This window comes from Vanessa cardui, chromosome 6, assembly GCF_905220365.1.
Source record: "Vanessa cardui chromosome 6, ilVanCard2.1, whole genome shotgun sequence".
In the NCBI taxonomy this organism is placed as follows: Eukaryota; Metazoa; Arthropoda; class Insecta; order Lepidoptera; family Nymphalidae; genus Vanessa; species Vanessa cardui.
This window is the reverse complement of record NC_061128.1, coordinates 5,721,615-5,740,832: the sequence shown is the minus strand read 5'-3', so window position 1 is coordinate 5,740,832 and position 19,218 is coordinate 5,721,615. Positions and strand designations below refer to the sequence as shown.

Here is a 19,218-nt window from a genome sequence, read left to right as displayed (position 1 = left end):
ACTATTCCTTACATCGTCAATGTACCACCAACCTTGAGAACTAAGATGTTATGTCACTTGTGCCTGTAGTTACACTGGTTCACTCACCCTTTAACACGACAATACTGAGTACTGTTATTTGGCGATAGAATAACTGATGAGTGGGTGGTACCTACCCAGACGGGCTTGCACAAGCCCCTGCCACCAAGAAACCACCTATTCATAATAGGTGTTTATTTTGCTATCTTTCTTACCAGTTGTATTGGATAGCGTTAGCAAAGAATAGATAAAAATCGCAAAAGCTGGTAATTGTTCTCACGGTTATGTAAATTATAATTTTTTTCTCTATTTGGGGTTTTAAGCCAATTTTGGTTAACTTCATTTTAATTCATCATTAGAGTTATATTAAATATACATTGAGAGCAATAATAATTAATAGTAACATGATGTGATTCATTAATAATAAAAAAATAATTCTTGTATATTCTTTACTAATCACAAAATAACAAAAATGATAACATTCACAGGTTATTAAATAGTTTGTTCTGATGTAGCTTTATTTTTCACTCTTAGTTGAATATCTATGACTACGGGCTTTTTAAACATATCTACTAAATCATTTCTAACGTGGGATTTGATTTGTTGCAGTCTGCCTCCCCCAGCCCCACTAATTAACCTAACTAATCTTTCCGTGGGACACTCCACTGAAACGGAACACATGATTTTATCTTCTTCTGCAACATCGTCAAAATATTCCAACTTCGTAGTTAAGGAATAAGGAATTTCTTGGGTAAGAAAGTCCATGAATTTCGCTCTTACAGCTTCTTCTATTAATATTTCTGGTGTCTGATCCGTCCACTCCGATGGATCGTAATGCAGGTAACGAAGTTTAGCATTATTAATTAGGTATTGCTAAAACAAAAAAACATTTTAAAATAAATTGTATTTTTTTGATAACCCACACATTTACCGCCTGGCCACGGGAAATTTGCGGACGCGAATATTCGCGCGGTGCGAACGGCGAAGCGTCTTGCGAATGAAACAAACGTATAGCAATGTACTGAGCATGCCACGCGCAACGGCGACCGGCGAATTGTAACGCGCGAATCGCGCGCGCGATCTGCGGCGCGGCCGGCGAGCTAAACGAAAACTATGAATCAGTACGGCGTAAACCACGGAGTCGGCGGCAGTCGCGGCGAATTTAATCTTTAAGACTTAGTATGTAATATATTTGACATTGTTATGTAATATTATTTATAAAAAAAAAAATTCTGCTATTTTTTAAACTTATTGCCTAATTTCTCAAAAAATTTAATATTCGTGTGTATTTTTTTTTCTTTAATTTTTACTTGTAATAGCTTCAGCCTTTGTTAACTGTGAATTAATGTATTCTTGCTTGATGTGTACACAAATATTAGGGTGTAACTAATCTTCGAAATTTGTAATTTATTTTCTAGATATTTATCAGTTATTACCTGTCTTGTGTGCCATATGTAATAAATAAATAAATAAATAAATAAATAAATTTCTTGTGGAATTCCCCGTCTATACCCCGATTTTTATTTAAGCCATGTACTCCACAATCACTTCCAAATATTAGGGTGTAACTAATCTTCGAAATTTGTAATTTATTTTCTAGATATTTATCAGTTATTACCTGTCTTGTGTGCCATATGTAATAAATAAATAAATAAATAAATAAATTTCTTGTGGAATTCCCCGTCTATACCCCGATTTTTATTTAAGCCATGTACTCCACAATCACTTCCAAATATTAGGTGTTGAACCAAAAAGCGATTACTATCTAAATAATATCGAGATAATTTAGATAAAGACATTTTGCCGTCGGACGTGTTCACTATTCGCGGCGGCGAACGCCTCTGCCCGTGGCCTGCAAACGGCGCCGCGCGAATTGTCGATTCGCAATTTGCACCGCCGTTCGCGCCGCCGATCCCCGTGGCCAGGCCGTTAGATAGAAATGAAAGGAAATTAGTTTTGACACATTCTAATGTGTGAATGGTCATTTGTGTAAGCCTTAACACAAATATCTCTATGAACTATTCAATGAGTAACAAGTCTGGGGACAAGGATGTATGCAAAAAAATTATAGCATTAGTGAGACTAACTCGCAAACCAAATTGGTAACCATGTATCACATTTACAGAAATTCATGCAGTACCCATAAGAAATAAATATGAAATAATATATAATGTAATTCTATTAATACATGACTGAGTAAATATTATTATTAATATTTAGAAGCATCTATCAAATTTTTTTTTAATACCTAATTTCTTGGAAATAATAACCTACTCTACTGCTGAACAGTACTTTTTGGCATTGTTGTATTCAAGTTTCAATAATATACAAACCTTGACATAATATCTTACTTTCCAGAATCACTGATACAAGACAATGTGAAGGATAGTTAACATTCCTTTTAGAGCCTATTTTTATAAGCGGTGGTACCATAAAGTGGTCCATTTGAGTCTGCTATTGAAAAAAAATACCTTAATATCTAATACACCATCTCCATTAAGTGCAGATACCAAGAACACATCAGAGAAGTGACTGTAACCTTGTGGCTTTTCTTGAGTCTTCTTAGTTTTATTTGCATTAGGTATTTTACTACCCGCAATAATACCATTAGTAAGATTACTTATGACAGTCAATAATTGTTTCTTAGACTTTAACATATCCACCTAAAAACAATATACAATAACAGTAACATTAGTAAGTAAATAAACAAACATATTTTATATAAAAAAGCTTTTAAGAGTAGAGTGAACAGATTTCTTTTGGATGGGCGTGTACCACCTTCGTCTTTATCTACACTTACCATCTGGTGGGATGGAAGACAAATGCCTATTTCATCAAAATATGTACAAAATAATCAAAATCTCAATAAATTATGCAACTCGATGTTTTATCATCATTTTACAGGTGGCATTAAACAATGCACTATTTTTTTTTCTTTGAAGATCTCATGAATAGAAGACATTTTCCCTACACTCCATCCCATCGGAATATGAGAGCCCTGCTCTAAAAGCGAACCTGCGTTTCAATCATCTTTAAAATCATTCAGAACAATATCATTATCATAATAACTTGTTACCAGTACCTTGTTTATAATTAAAAAACTGGGTATATCCTTGACCATCTCTAGCATATTAACAACATCATTATGTAATCTATCTTTTGTCCATTTATTTGAAACGTCATGTACAACTCCTATTACATCTGCACATCTTAAGCTCTTTTGACATGCAACAAGCATAGATTCAGGTAATTTATATCTGTAAATAGAAAAAAAAAGTATAATTAATCCTCAATAAAACAATAACTTTGAAGTATTCTATGTGACTGTATGTGCTGTGATTTTAATACTACTTTATATTAATATTACGTTGGCTTTTATGCTGCTGCAATAATCAGTTTTGTTGGATCTAGTATGCAGGGTAAGCCATTAGACCTAAAACACTGAAGGATAATATTTGAGTTCAATAACTATTTAAAATGATATACACAAGTATTAGATACCTCTTTTGTTCTTTTTCGGTAACAATACCAGGAGTATCCAAAAACACAATTTGAGTGTTATTTTCATAACAAAGAGCTCGCGTTAATTTGGTAGTTGTATGTACTTTATTGGAAGCAGCACATATCTGAAAAAAGTTATTATATTAGTTATTTATTGAACGTGGATGAATATATCGATATATATTAAAAAATATTCTTTTCTTTTGACTCACTTTCCTCTCCAAAATCTTATTTATTAATGTACTCTTCCCTGCATTCGGCGCTCCAATTATTGCTACATTAACAACTTTACCTAGACCTTTTTTACATTCCTGCTGCGGTTGTGACGAATAAAATAAGGCTTGGAGTAAAGAAGTGTTACACTTTAAACGTAAAGCAACACAAAAAAGCTTAGACATTGTGTAGTAAAATATGAAATAGCCTACATATCAAAATATGTTCACTTTTGAATAATAACCTACTAAACTATTATTTTTATATTTATTAAGACTATCTTTCAAACATAATATACAAGTCCGGACAATTAATAAAATACAATTTAATTGTGTCTTCCTACCCTAACCTCAATTAAAATTTTGTTTTGACAGTTTCAATTTCAATGTTTTCAGACAAAAGTCAAAACATATGAATTAAAAAAAAAAGAAAATAACCTTTTTATTGCTTTTCGGACTCCGTTCTAGCCAATGTTAAAATGGTCTAAAAGTAGTAGCAATTTATAGTTAATAATAATAATTTATTCTTTATATACTGACGATCAGATTATTCTTTTATTTAATTCGAAATAATTAAAATGCCATAATCAATCTATAAATATGTATATTTTTGTCAAACACAATAAAAATTAAATATCAATAATAATATTTATACTACAAAACATCTTTATGAACAATTACATGATTGATCTAAGACATTTAAGACAATAACACTCAGTAGTCAGTGTATATTAACCTAGTCATCGTTGTAAAGTTGATTGAGTTTTCATGACTAATAGATTACGTTAGGAAGATACCTAAAGTAAATGACAAAATTTAGTTACGTTGGACATTCTTAAGGTGGTCTAGCCATCGTCACTTATATCTCAGCAAATTATAGAACTTAAGCGTAGGTTGCAGACTGCAGTCATATTACCAAATTAGGTAGCGTTTTACATAAGACAATAATATATTTAACTGTTGCACTGTTATTTTAATAAATTGCATATTATAGCATATAATATATATATATTTTTTATGATGGCAATATCGGTCGAATAGTCCCAGAATTAGTTAGGTATTATATAGGTACTTCTGAAGTTCCGATTCTGTAGCATATAACTTGTGTACTACTTTTGTAATTTTTGTACTTAATAACAACTTATGTTTTTAAGTTTTATTATTTTTCAGTTTTTATATTTTTTGCCACCGATTATTAAGCCATATCCGACTAGATTTAAATTTATCGGAATGCATTTGCTCAGGTACTTTATTTCTATTCTTTGTATATAATATTTTGATTTTTCGTGCACGACTATCTGAAATATATAGTAATGAGATTTAATTTTATTTTTAGAAATGTCAGAGATAAAGTATAAAAATCAAATTCTAGCAGCGATCGATCACTTGCGTTCAAGAAAATCGAGACCAGATATAAACAGAATTTGTAAGTTTATGTTAAAGTGTTATAAAGTAACACCGAAAGACACCAAGGCGGACTTAAAACGTTGCTTAAAGGAAAAAAGTATTTATAAAGTCGATTATAAAGATAATGTAAGCTACAGAAACGCAGCTAAGTGGCGGAAAAAGTCAACCCAAAATAACAGTATGTGTATAATTGTTTTATTTATTTATCTGTAAAAAATACTGAAGTTATAATAATACCTTCAACAATTTTAGAAATGAGTGCGACTGTTGCTACAAGTGAAAGACGTATAATAACATCAGCTATTGCAACTTTAATTTATCAAGATCAAAGTTATTTAGAAAATGGTATTGCCTTTGATGATTTAGTACGGGTTGCAGCTTCACAAGAGTCTAAGTACTCAAAGAAACAATTGGAAACTATTATTAATAAGGAACTCTCATCTGGGAGCCTGGTGAAGTTACCAAATGGAACTTTAGCTCTAGGACCAGCAGATCATGATGGAGACAGCTCAGACAGTTTTAAATTTGAATATAATGATTCAAACACTAAGGTAAATACCTCCATAATTATAAGGTATCCAATTATTTTTATTAATGTGATAAAATTAGTCTAAATTTAATTTTAACTCTGAATTTTATAGAAGAACTATTATGTACTTTTAAAATTAAGAATTTTATTTTAGATGACATCTTCAGCTAATTCTTCATGTCGATCATCTCCTCAACGTACAAGAGGTAGACCAAAAAAGCGTGGTGGCGGGACATCCAGCAATAGCATGCACAGCAATAGTCAAAATGCAGGAGTAAGAGTTGGAGAGAGACGTAAAATGGCAAAAAAAGTATTTGATCCTTCGGACAATAATGTTCCTAGTAAACGTAAAAGAGGTCGACCAATAGGATCTTTAAATAAAAGTACCATTAAGAAAAGGTTAATGATTGCGGGAAAAGATAAAGAAGACACTCCACTGTCCGAAAGCCAACAGTCAATGGATGGAAGTGGAGATGATATGGAGCATGATGAACCAATTCCCCACGAAACTTCTGGAGGTGTATGCTCAGTTTGTTTAGTACAAAAACCTCGTGGTTCTAATGACAGACTAGTTGAATGTCGTGACTGCAATAACAAAGCACATTTAAGCTGTCTTCAATCTGGTTCTGGTATTTTAAAACCAAGGCCTGATAATACGTGGCAGTGTCCACATTGTAAGACATGTGTAGTTTGTTGTGAAACTAATGATGCAGTAAGTTGATGTTTTTAATTTTAATAATATATACCTATATTATAAAAATTTCAAACAATTATATACTGACATTTTAATAAAGCTCAATATTTATTTAATTTTTTGTTTTAGGGTATATTAACTGTATGCAGCATTTGTTCTGATGCTTATCATGCTCTTTGTCATTCACCACGGATACCTGAAAGGCTAAAAGCATGGGACCAATGGGAATGCAATAACTGTTTAGAATCTCGTCCCACTGTTGTAGGATCACCTACCATTCATCCAAATAATATTGATTATAGCACAAAAACAACTACATTAGATCCATTTTTAAAACCACATGAATTAGATAGAGTGCAAACAAAATTATCTGAAAATGTACCAATAGATGTCAGCATACCAGACATAAGTAATTGGAATGTAGACAATGTATATGACTATTTTTTAGAACACTTTCCTGAAGCTGCTCCAATATTACGAGAACAGGTCAGTATTATTCTTAAATAAAACCATTTTGTACAGAAAGATACCAATGCTGAAAAACACAAAATATAGTTTGTATGATTTTAATAAGAAGGATAAGGTAATGAAATAAAAAAATATCTTTGTATAACTTAACAGGGCTCCTGTCACTATAGAGAAAGGTCCGCTCTTATATTTAAAAAAATAATCATTCTCTTGTGAATTGGTACATTTCTGCACAACATGGTCAGATAATATGACAGTATTGAACAAAGAATTATTTCAAAATAAACCTTGCAGGAATTTGATGGCCAAGCCTTAAGTATGGCATGCAGAGCTGATATTGTGAGAGGCTTAGGTTTACCCCTGGGTCCAGCATTGGCTTTATATCGCATCATAGTGAAATTACAGACAAGAAAAGACGATTGGAGAATGTGTTGGGGCTGAAATTAAATAATATAAGTTTATAAATATGATGTATGTAAGAATAAAAATAGCTTTTGCTATGGATGATACCATATTTAACTGTTTAAATAAATATAAAAAATATTAATTTATGAGTTTAATTTAATGTAGTAAAATATTAAATATTTATTTAAAACATGCTTCTCCGTTTATCCGGACGCATTTTTTACAAATTTTCACAGATATTTTCTTCAATCGACCTCCTTATATACGTATATAATATACTATTTGGCGTCAATCAGTATATAACCAACCATTCGAGGCGAAATGCGAAGGTTTATTGATCTTCGACAGTAGACAGTAGTTACAAGTACTGGCTATTGGTTTTTTTTATTCCCTTTTAGACGTGTTACATTTTTCCTCCCGCTTTCCTACGATCTGTGCGAGTTATTTCATGAAAAGGGATGGTAGTTTGTAGCAGAAAACCAAGGTAGCGCACACTGAATTTGCGCCAATGAGCACATAAGATCCTAGTTTGCCGTCAGAATTAAGAATCAAGATGATAGAATCGTAGAACGTGTGAGATCACGAGATTTCAGATGTACACATCATATTACTCGACTACTACTTAACCGTTTTTTTTAAATTAATGTTTATACTCTATTCTAAAGACAAATAAACGACATTTAATATCGAATTGACGCGATATCATTGATCTAGAGCCCAATTAATGATCTAATATCTATAATATGCATTATACATTATTGAAAAAAATGGCTGTTAGAATGTAAACGAAGCTGTTATCAGTGCTTCGAAAGTAAAATTAAAATAGATATAAATATTTGAAAAAATGGAATGATGTTGTATTATACAACATGTAACCTGTTTTATAAATAAAGATATTGTAATCTAGACCTGTTTGTTTGCACAATTTAGCTTAGGTACCTAACTATTATAAATCGTAGGGAATACAAATGAAACCTCAGTTTATTTATTTTTATTCCTTCTTCCATTAGCATGTATTTTGAAAACTACTGAAAGTATCGGCATGAAACTGACCAGTCGACGCGGACGCAACAATTTTACTAATTTCTTTGGTACGGGAAGTATGTATGAATATAAACCTTTTATATTAAAAAATTATGACAAAATCTGGCTTGAGAAAACAAAACCTAGCAAAACACATAATAATCATAATCAATGCTTATTGGCATAACAAACATAATGTACTTTGTCGATTAATATTTATCGACTTCTTAACATAATACGTTATTAAATGACTGTTAATAAAATAAATGAAATTAACCTCATTTAATGTGTGCTAAATATAGCAATAACAACGTCATCATTATTTAAATGATACTTTTATCTTTATTTTAATTTTGAGAACTGAGTCAATTATATGACTATGTAGTAAGGCTTATATCATTCATAAAAAACTGTGACTAACTTAAAACTAATTAATTCTACAATTAAGAGCGCTTATTCCAATTACCGTTAGTTTCTGTAATTTTTAAGCTTGTGTGCGTGTAATTGCGTATGCGTGTATAAGCATAATTACTAAAGTCGAGCCAACAAATAAAAAGCATTTTGATATAATTACATTATTTATTCCGTATACATATTCCATGGTTTAAAATTTTTCAATTGTTTAGAACATAAAATGACAAACGATTCAAAGTTTATATAGGTAATTATGATATAGTATTATATAATTATACAAAATTACAAATAGGTAATATGTATAACACTCCTAGTACCTACCGTAAACTTTATGATAGTCTCATATTAAATACATGTAAATAATCTAGGATGATAGTTAAGAGTTCTTGACTAATTTAATTATCAATTTTTTCATCAAAATTAGTATTCCTATTTTTGTGTGATATGCAAAAACTATAAAAAATTGTTATACTAACCTGTAAAGACATTGACAGTATTAATGATAATAAAATTACAAGTTTATAATTAATACAATAAATAAAAATCGCTGAGGCGGTAAGATAAAGTACCTATTAAATGCGTAGTACCGAGAATTGAGTTGCATAATAATTATTCGGTTAACGATGTAGTTTGGTAGATATAACCAATGATGTTCTAGTATAAACAGATATGTCATTAACGCGCAGAAAGTGAAGACTAAAAAACGTCCTAATTGGGACGTTAGCCTTTAGTCGTTTTCATCAAAATTATACCACTAATACATCATAATTATGTAGTAATACGTTTTGCGTAATTAAAACATCTAGTTATCCCTTTTACTTATTGTTTTTTATCAAGCTATCCTTTTTACTTGAAGCTAAATTTAAAATAAACGGTCCCCGGCGCGTCTCACTTTTTTCTGTTGTTTAGTATTGGGTATAACATATCTGTTTATTAGAATATCATTGGATAAAACATTAATTTTGAAGTTTAATATTTAGAGAATTTAGTTATTTTAAATATTTGAAGAATTTAGCCTGGTTTTCATTCTAAGATAAACCCTTCAATATATCTAGCAAAAAATAATACGAGAATACTTTAAATAAGTATGTTTTTCACAAATTTATTTTTATACGATATTATACAGTATCAATCAAGGGACTCGTATCGCTTCTTTCTTTTGTTTGCTGAGGCGCGTGCCTGTGGCTGACACCGGCTCCATCGACTTTTAAGTTGTCTAATATTTATCATTTCATTTTACTTAGGAGAACTCTAATAAATATTTAGAATATGTCATTTTTGTTACATTTTAGTGCATATTAATTTGTTTTGAAATAGTGTACTTATTGTTTGAAGTCGGTTTTTCTTTTTACCTACTACCCAACCCAGGGCCCCTCAGGCCACCAGTAAAGGTGCGTGGGATAAACCGTTGCCCATGGTCCGCAAGACCGTAGCGGCAGCCCCGCCACCACCACGTCACACCGCGCCGCGAACGGCAAACGCCCCGATTAGACAACCAACTAGGTCACGCCCGGCGGAAAGGGACGCGAACAACATCCGCGACTTCTTCGCCATATGCAACAGCCTAGACATGGACGGCATCGACTGTTTCCTGGAAGAGTACGCAGCTAATCCAGGAAACATCGCGTACTTAATCGTTAAGTACTGGGATCTGTTCGCACAGGTCAGCGCACTCCGACACCCTGTCAATGGCCAACGCTAGGATTAAACCGCGTTCGCTAGCGTTAGTCACGTTTAACGCAAACGGGCTTATCCAACAGATCGATCTAGTTCGAGAATTCCTACGAAACCATCCCGTCGACGTCATGCTAGTGCAGGAGACGTTTCTAAAACCAAACTCGCGTAGCCCTAACGTGGCCAACTACCGCATCATAAGAAATGACCGTGACTCCGCCCGAGGCGGAGGCACGCTCATCTATTACAAAAAGTCACTGCACTGCGTGCCGCTCGACAGCCCGCCGCTCACCAACGTCGAAGCGTCAATCTGTCAAATAAGTATGACAGGCCATCAGCCCATCATACTAGCATCAGTTTACCTAAGTCCATCCAAGGACCTATTAGAGAGTGACATTAGGTCACTCCTTGCAACAGGTAGCGCGGTCATTCTGGCCGGCGACCTTAACAGTAAGAGCCCTGAATGGCACTCACGCCACACAAACCAGAGGGGTAGGCAGCTAGAACAACTAGCCCACCCCAAATCATGTAACTTCACTGTCATTGCACCAATGAGACCAACCAGATTCCCTCGATCGGATAACCGAAAAGACAGGCCAGACGTACTCGACGTAGCGATCTTGAAAGGCGTAACCTTACAGTTGCGCTCAATCAAGGCACTACCAGAGTTAGATTCCGATCACCGTCCGGTACTTGTCGAACTAGGGCCCGACGACCCACTTCATTATCCCTACAAAAAGATTGTCGACTGGAATAAATTTAAACAACAGATCCAGTCCGTAGACTCACAACTTTTAAAAGACATCCCAGACAGTATTGACTCCGTGGACGTTGCGAAAGCAGCTGCGACGAACCTCACGACTCACGTACGCGACATGATAGATGAGTGCTCCTGGGAGGTTCAAGTACTCCCTAACGAGCGTTATGAGCTCCCTGTAGACCTCAAACACCTTATCACGTGGAAAAACGCAGCCACGCGAGCGCACGACGCTTTTCCATCGCAGGAAAACCGGAGGAAACTCTGGGCCCTTCAGAGGGACGTCAAAGCGCGTTTCGAGGAATTCCGTAACTACACGGACGGCGAGTACCTTGGAGAAATCACGCCATCACACACTGCGTTTTGGACGATGCCGAGATCTCTCAAAGGCTCAATGGCCACTACGACCATGCCTCCGTTAATACGACCAAATCTTCCACCCGCAACAGACGACTTGGATAAGGCCGAGTGCTTGGCCGACGCCTTAGAAAGCCAATGCTCCCCGAGCATTCACCCGGTAGACCCCGACCACCTCTTAAAGGTGAACGAGGCCGTAAATCGCATAAGCTCCGTGCCACCGATGGACGAGCCACTGACTCCGACGTCAGTCGACGAAATCGAAACGATCGTCAAAGCCCTTCAGGTTAAAAAGTCTCCCGGTGCGGACCGGATAACCAATAAAGCGATTAAAAGCTTCCCGCACCAAATCATTACTCTCCTGGTGCTAATACTTAATGCCCTTCTGGCAGGATGCTCCTTTCCAGACCAATGGAAAGAAGCCATAGTAATAGGGATCCCAAAACCAGGGAAACCTAGGAATCAGCCCACGAGCTACCGACCCATCAGCCTATTGAGCACTCTCGGAAAAATATACGAGAGAATTCTACTAGCACGAATCAAGGCCATCGTTCAGGCCAAACAGATCACGATACACGAGCAATTCGGCTTCAGAGCCGGACACTCGTGCGTCAACCAGGTCCACCGCTTAACGGAAGACATATTAAAAGGCTTCGCCTACAGTAAAGCTACCTCCACAGGGGCTCTATTCTTCGACGTAGCGAAAGCATTCGACAAAGTCTGGCACAATGGTTTATTATATAAACTACACTTACTAGGGCTGCCAGACAGACTCGTGCTCACCATACGAGACTACTTGACGAATCGCACCTTCCGCTACCGAGTTGAAGGAACCCTGTCCTCACCTCGCCCTATCAGGGCAGGAGTCCCTCAGGGCTCCGCGCTATCTCCCATTCTTTACTGTTTATTCACCAACGACATTCCGAAGACCACTCCAATGGTCAACCTAGCCCTCTTCGCGGACGACACCGCACTCTATACGACCTCAACCTCGACTAAGGTCATCACAAAGAGACTCCAATCCGCAGCCAACGCACTAGGCAACTGGTTTAGGAAATGGAGAATCGAAGTTAATCCGGAAAAAAGTGTAGCAGTACACTTTAGTAGAAACCCCAGTTACATAAAATGGAATCAGAGCCAACCGGGAGACATTAAAATATTCAATAAACCGATACCGTGGAAACCGGAAGCGAAATACCTGGGGGTCACCCTAGACAGTAGACTAACTTTCAAATCTCACGTAACTAGAGTCCGAAACAAAGCAGCGTTCGTACTAGGAAGACTGTATATGATGTTATGCGGGCGGAGTAAAATGTCCCTTAGAAATAAGACGACACTATACAAAGCCTGCATTCGTCCTATCATGACCTACGCGAGCCCTGTCTTTGCTCATATCAAGGCGACGCAAATCAAAAGATTGCAGACCATTCAAAATAGATTTCTCCGCATTGCCACGGACTCGCCGTGGTACATCCGAAACGTAGATCTCCATAAGGACTTCGACATCGATTCGATCGCGAAGCATCTCAAAATACTATCGACGGCGTTTTTTGAGAGAGCTAAAGAACACAGCAATCCGCTGATTGCTCAATCGTGCCAATACACCTCTCGCAGAGGTAATATTCCGAATAGACTCAGGCGACCTATGCACGTCCTGAACGACACAGACGATAGCCTCACTATCGCAAACAAACCATTTGTAGGGAATAACACACTACACACCACACACCCACAGCGTTTCCGCCGGCGGAAACGAGGTCCCAGTTATGCGACGTCTCGGAGGCGGCCGAGACGTCAGTAAATTCACTCAGTGTTAGAATCACTCCCCACCGATTTCGTTCTGAGCCGAGGTGCGATCTCATAGGAGACACCCTCAGGACGAACTTTAGTTTTAATTTAGTTTTAATTTAGAGCCCCGCGCTCAACCTCAGGGCAGGGGACATTAGTTCTCGCCCGAAAGTCAGGTGACGCTGTGAAGGCCAGTAGGGCCAACAGCAATACACAACACACAAAAAAAAACAATCATTAAATCATTCCTTCGACCACTCATCAAGAGTCTTATTCAAGAAGCCTCAACTCTCCTCTAAAAGCTTTAACGAAACTCTCTGTGCACATAATAGTGGTATATATTTTTTTTCATTTTAAGAAACTTATTATAGCTATGTCATTTATTGCACTTTGAGATTACTCGTATTTATGTAGCTTTTGATGTATGATCGTCACATAGCTAAATTTTAAAACTTTATTCTTAAGCTTATTAAGGTCTTAAGCTTAAATTATTGAAGTTATCAAAAACTGTTTTTATAGTACGTGCGTATTGAAATTGTGATTAAAAAGGCGTAAAAATCTAAAAATAAGAAACAACACATAGCGACTTTTGCAGGCGCGGCGACGAATATTAAATTAGCATTTTGTCGTACTGACACTTTGATCTTTGGTTAAGAATTCCAAAATAAAATTTAAAAAATTCGTCTATCTGGTAGATAGAGTTTTGATAACAGCTATTTCTTTGTTTTTTCCTCATTATTTTTTTCTAGTTCTTGATAAAAGGATGTATTTTAGTCCAGCCTCGCAGCGATGCACCTCTTTTATGTTTGTATATCTGAACGACTGTACTAGATACTATCATTTTTGAATTAGAATATAGTTACCCTATACTCTGATGAGCGGTTGGCAAGCTCCTCCTGGCTTTGACGCCTTAGATTATAAACATTTGTAAAGTTAATTAAACTAAGGTATCTGCACCTTTTGAACCAAAATAATAGCTAAAAGAAAACTAACTCAAATTTATTTCAATTGATTTAGGAGGTATTTTCATAGGTATACAATTTAGACAGGTGGTTTAATGTTACATTTACTTTCTTTGTGTATATCTGGATAAATTGAAAACACTCCTACTAGGTTAACATGTAGAGGAGGAGCCGCCTCATCTACATGTATTAAAGAAAAACATAAGAAGTATTTGCCAGCAACTTTTATAATATCTAACAGTGGTTCCTCAAGTAGCGCCTCTTTTCCTAGTGGCGAGCTACATTCTGCTAGGTGCCGCGGCAGCTCCTCCTCCGATAGTTTGAAATGCCCCGGTGAGGTGCTACTATAATTTTTCTGTACGGAAAACGTAGAGCTGTTGACTTCATTTATAAACTGATCTTATATATATATAAAGCTTTTGAAGACTTTAAATCATTTACTACGTGGTGGAGCCGAAGAAATGTTCGTCAATTATTTTATTTTAACCGTATTCGTAACGTCTCATTGGCAATTTTGGGCAATGAATTCTCGAGACCGGGACTGTTTATAACAGCTGTCAGCTACTGCATTTAAGCCTGCCCGCGTCACTTAAAATTTTTACTATATTTCAGGCTACGTGGGCACAGATAATCCAAAACTTTTTATTATTATAAAAAGTTAACTGCGATAAAAAATAGAGCGCTAAATTTTGCGAAAATTTAATGCAAGTTAAAGGTACCCGTTAAAGTTAAGTATTTTAAACTTATAATGCTGTAGGGCTGAGAGAAATAGGTAAATAAAACAAAACCAGGGACCAACGAGAGTAAAAACACACATTTATTTATGTCGATAATAAAGTGGCTACCCACTGACTAAAGGCAAATCATCGTAATTTCACGTTACATATTTCTTCATAAAAATTAGTGTAATAAAATTGACATCCTACAGCGATAATCGTTTAGCCCATAAAATATTTATGTCTATGGAAAAAGACGAGATGCAGTAGAATTACTGCAGTACTAGATGGGATAGCAGTATTATATTTAATAAAAATATTTATTAACACTAGTTTATCTAAACATCCATTCATTCATTTGACTTCTTGTCCAACCATTTTCTTATTAAATTTTGACCTTGTTTTTCAGGGATTTCTGGTTTCTCGACTTATTTTGTTCAGACTGAGTAACAGTGATGTTAAATCATCCCCTTATTCTTCGTTCTTCTTCCGCTGTTACTAATATTATCCTTTTCATTTGCTTTTCTTTCTTTAATCACAGCAGCTTCAACTTTTGCTTTCAACGATTTTTATGATTTTCCATTACTGTAATCGCAATCTCTTGATATTAATAGGTTTCTTTTTCTAATAAACACTTTATTATAAATAGATTTCTATTCGTAATGAAAATAAAAAATTCGTACGACTTTAATAAAAAAAAAAACATGTAGATAATGCAGGCATAGAGTAGTAAGTACCAGCCCAGGTATTACTCGACAAGCACAGTTTTCATGAAAATTTAACTGTGTGACGGTGCAGCATTCGGTTAAATTACCTCAGAGGGTACCATCAGCGACTGCGGTGGTGAATCCCTCGCTGGGCATCCATGCTCAGGACGTACACCACCTGAACCATGCCCAGGCTTCCCTCCGATTCCCAGGAGGGGGGACAATTCTGCGCCCGATACTGTTCGGGGCAAGCGGAGTAGGCATCATAAGGCAACCCTTACCACCCTTGCTGTGGACTTCTGCAACTTAAAGGGACTCAACTCCAACCTCAACGTCGTTCACTTTCACCTCGAGACGGCGATGCCGGCCTTGCTCTTTCTAACCGATCGACGCGCCTTCTCTGCTCTTAACGCGTGCCTTTAAAGATCCCATAGCGGTAATGCCGAAACCGACCGCCTGGTTGAGCACGTCTAAATGGCTACTGATTCCGTACTGCAGATCCCATCCGCAGAGATAATTATCCTGAACGATTTTAATGCCAGCATGGTGCTGAATGGCTCGGCTCACACACCACCGATCAAGCGGGTTGATCTGTTCTGGACTTCGCTCTAGCATAACATGATCTGACACAACTGGTCTGTACCGTAGACACCTCATACACCGGCCGAGCTAATAATTCTCGGGAAAACGTCGAAGAGAGCAGGAACAAACTTGTGTCTGATATCGAGACTACATTAAACAAAGTCTCGGAATTGGGCCAGCTAAACCTAGTACACTTCAACCCCAATAAGACACAAGTTTGCGCGTTAACCGCTAAAATATCACCATTAATCGTATCTCCTTTATTTGAGAACATTCCGATAGCCGCCACAGCTAGTATCGGAATACTTGGCGTCGATGTTTCGAACCTCTTTCAGTTCCGGGGTCAATTGGAAGACAAAGCCAAATTGGCATTGAAAAACCTCGGTGTTCTCAGCAAGGCAAGACAGTATTTCACGTCGGCCCATCGCCTTAAACTTCAGCATAAATTCGGCCCCACATCGATTACTGCTCTCACCTCTGGGCTGGTGCTCTCCCGAACCGATACGATTTGGGAACCTTCAAGAATAGAGCGTACGCGGCCACGCACCTGAAAGCCCCACGGTTGTTGCAGATATCCATGGGCGGTGGTAATCACATACTATCAGGTGAGCTTCCTGCTAGTTTGCCCCCTATAACATAAAAAAAGGTATTATCTATCAATGTAGAATAATCTATCTTGTCAAATCCGAGTCAATCATAATTATCTTATTTAGATATTTTTGTTGTTAAACTGTCGTTTTAACGGTTGATTAACCATTCTTCATTAATCTCAATCCATTCGATCAATTGAAATGTCATTCGATTCACGATTGCAATGACACAGCGATTAAGCGAGTATCTGTTCATCAAGTTGCGCTTCGGTCAAGGTTTGTTCGGATTCGGATTATTATTGGAATCGAAACTAATCACGCCTGTCGCTAAAAACCGTACGAAAATAATTTCGGTAGTTTTTAAGTTAATCTCGTTTAAACAGCCAAACGCGAACGCGCCAAACCTAATTTAGCTAACCATTATATTATTATTTTATAATATGATTTTAAATATCCTCTCGAGGACTATACTACTTTTTAATCGTATTAATGCAAACCATGGTTCTATTTTTATAAATATTAGTATCATCTGACAAATAGTAAAGTTTATTAATAGAGTATAAGTAGAGTATGATGCAATTTAGCTTACTATTACAGTTTTAGATATAATTATAAATATAAACCTAGTCTCTGAAACAGAATATTTTTTTCAAATAAATTAAAATTAACAATCCTCTTCTTTATTTATGTATTTGTCAACAATAAATTTAGGGATTAAATAGAAAACTAGTTGTTACCTAAATTATTTATTTTAAAGCTTTGTCTTTTTTTAATACCTTATCTAAAAAAAAATACAAAATACCTGTATTTGAAAGAAAAAGCAATTGAATTGTAATAAATATTATTTTACTCTTTAGTATTTACAAAAATATTAACTAACATTTGTCATAAATTATTTATAATGCTCCAAGTGCTTCATAAATGACAAAAATACATTATATATCATTGTTGCAACATTAATATAAAATACCCTGTAGTGTGTAGGTAAGAAATAAAAATTAACAAATTGCACTGGCGGCCAGAATAGACAATCTACCTGTAAAAAAAAATATATTTATTTAAAATTATCACAGTTATATATTGGAAAAAATATATAAAACCACTTACTGTGTATACATATTTGAATTTTTCTTTAATTTCTAAATTGCTTTGTTCGAAAGTTTTCTTTTCAAGATAGCCCATTCCATAGAAGAAACATAAAATTGTTGATGGTGATGCAAGTAATTGATCAGTCAAAATCTTTTGAGCGACTGTTTTTAAGTTAGCTTTGGGCAGAAATTTGTCTAAATAAATATAATAATAATGATGCATTGGACCCATCAATGTTCCTACCAGGAACATTCTTCCTGAAAATAAAGATATAAGTACTGTTATGTTAATCAATACAGTAATACATTATTGTATGGAGCTACTAGTTTACCTGCTCGAGCCCAGTCATATCTTTTCGGTAAGATTTTTGACTGAAACTCAATTTCTTGCAGAATTAAATCACCCATCAGCATAAAACCACCTGATGAAACACTGTTTGTAAGTAGCAGATTTTTTTTAAATAAAAAATAGACACCACGATTAAAAGTTGACTTCATCATTAACACCACAATGTTAACAATTTTAGAAGAATCATCTGAAAATTATGATATTATTTATAAAAAAATATAATAAAACAAAATAAGTCGTATTTTTTTTTTTTGTTAAAGATGTTTTTAATTTACTAATAAATAGTATTTTTTTAATATAAAACAGTCACTATTCAAGTATATTCTTGAAGGTTTTTTTTTATTTGTTTAAGTCTTACATAATGAGCATCATAATTTACTGCTTATACATAATAAAAATATATATAATGGAAAGATCAGCGTAAATTATTGAGTATTATAAAATGAACTAACAAATATTACACAATTAAGGCGCCAGTGCAACGATTTTTTTCAGAGATTTTTTTACATAATGCTACTTTTGAAAGTTGCGCCTACTTTCGCTCATAATCTCTGAAAGTTAACCTTACACCATCGTTACGTCCCCTTTTTGCTGCTATGATAAATTTGTTATGACTTATGACAAGCTTATCAATTCTGACATTTCCTTGATAATTGCCAAATTAACAACAATATTGTTGCTACTAAAAAAATTATGACAACTGCAGAGTACATAATCACTATGTTTTAAATGTTGTCATTAATATGATGCCTTTTAATGATAAATGAGTATATTACCACTGCGTTTTAAATGCCTGTAGTTTACCACGTAACAAAACGAATCATAAAATATTTTCCTCACCAACTTCCCAGCAATCTTGTATTTTCAAATTTTGTATTGTCTAGCTAAATCATAAAATGTGTTCGTCTAGTTTTACTTATCAATATAGATTATTGATAATGAAGAGGATTTAACTTCTTCATTTCACATATTGTCTC

At 35.3% G+C, this 19,218-nt stretch overlaps 3 protein-coding genes across 3 annotated transcripts; 1 reads left to right on the top strand and 2 right to left on the bottom strand.

Annotated features, from left to right (window-relative positions):
- Positions 1–453: 453 nt before the first annotated feature.
- Positions 454–4,103, bottom strand: LOC124530361 (GTPase Era, mitochondrial). Its single transcript, XM_047104508.1, has 5 exons — positions 3,732–4,103; positions 3,520–3,644; positions 3,101–3,275; positions 2,490–2,681; positions 454–891 (listed from the first exon to the last, which is right to left on the bottom strand). Exons 1-5 carry the CDS (start codon positions 3,915–3,917, stop codon positions 511–513), a joined length of 1,059 nt encoding a protein of 352 aa, XP_046960464.1. The 5' UTR covers positions 3,918–4,103; the 3' UTR covers positions 454–510.
- A 672-nt stretch (positions 4,104–4,775) lies between these two features.
- On the top strand, positions 4,776–7,376 carry LOC124530360 (histone acetyltransferase KAT6B-like). The gene is made up of 6 exons (XM_047104507.1): positions 4,776–4,975; positions 5,068–5,316; positions 5,391–5,689; positions 5,822–6,379; positions 6,491–6,847; positions 7,124–7,376. The coding sequence occupies exons 2-6, from the start codon at positions 5,070–5,072 to the stop codon at positions 7,268–7,270; spliced, it is 1,608 nt and encodes a 535-aa protein (XP_046960463.1). The 5' UTR covers positions 4,776–4,975; positions 5,068–5,069; the 3' UTR covers positions 7,271–7,376.
- A 10,195-nt stretch (positions 7,377–17,571) lies between these two features.
- LOC124530364 (mpv17-like protein 2) lies at positions 17,572–18,881 on the bottom strand. The gene is made up of 4 exons (XM_047104511.1): positions 18,694–18,881; positions 18,225–18,428; positions 17,912–18,150; positions 17,572–17,840 (listed from the first exon to the last, which is right to left on the bottom strand). The coding sequence occupies exons 2-4, from the start codon at positions 18,391–18,393 to the stop codon at positions 17,697–17,699; spliced, it is 552 nt and encodes a 183-aa protein (XP_046960467.1). The 5' UTR covers positions 18,394–18,428; positions 18,694–18,881; the 3' UTR covers positions 17,572–17,696.
- Positions 18,882–19,218: the final 337 nt, after the last annotated feature.

Coding starts and splice junctions, on each gene's coding strand:
- LOC124530361 (XM_047104508.1), bottom strand. CDS start 3,917: ATGTCTAAGCTTTTTTGTGTTGCTTTACGTTTAAAGTGTAACACTTCT. Junction 3,645..3,731: donor ATAAGATTTTGGAGAGGAAA/GTGAGTCAAAAG, acceptor AACTTTTTTCAG/ATATGTGCTGCTTCCAATAA. Junction 2,682..3,100: donor GTTTTTTAATTATAAACAAG/GTACTGGTAACA, acceptor TATTGTTTTTAG/GTGGATATGTTAAAGTCTAA.
- LOC124530360 (XM_047104507.1), top strand. CDS start 5,070: ATGTCAGAGATAAAGTATAAAAATCAAATTCTAGCAGCGATCGATCAC. Junction 5,317..5,390: donor AAAGTCAACCCAAAATAACA/GTATGTGTATAA, acceptor CAACAATTTTAG/AAATGAGTGCGACTGTTGCT. Junction 5,690..5,821: donor ATAATGATTCAAACACTAAG/GTAAATACCTCC, acceptor ATTTTATTTTAG/ATGACATCTTCAGCTAATTC.
- LOC124530364 (XM_047104511.1), bottom strand. CDS start 18,393: ATGATGAAGTCAACTTTTAATCGTGGTGTCTATTTTTTATTTAAAAAA. Junction 18,151..18,224: donor ATATGACTGGGCTCGAGCAG/GTAAACTAGTAG, acceptor CTTTATTTTCAG/GAAGAATGTTCCTGGTAGGA. Junction 17,841..17,911: donor AATTCAAATATGTATACACA/GTAAGTGGTTTT, acceptor TTTTTTTTACAG/GTAGATTGTCTATTCTGGCC.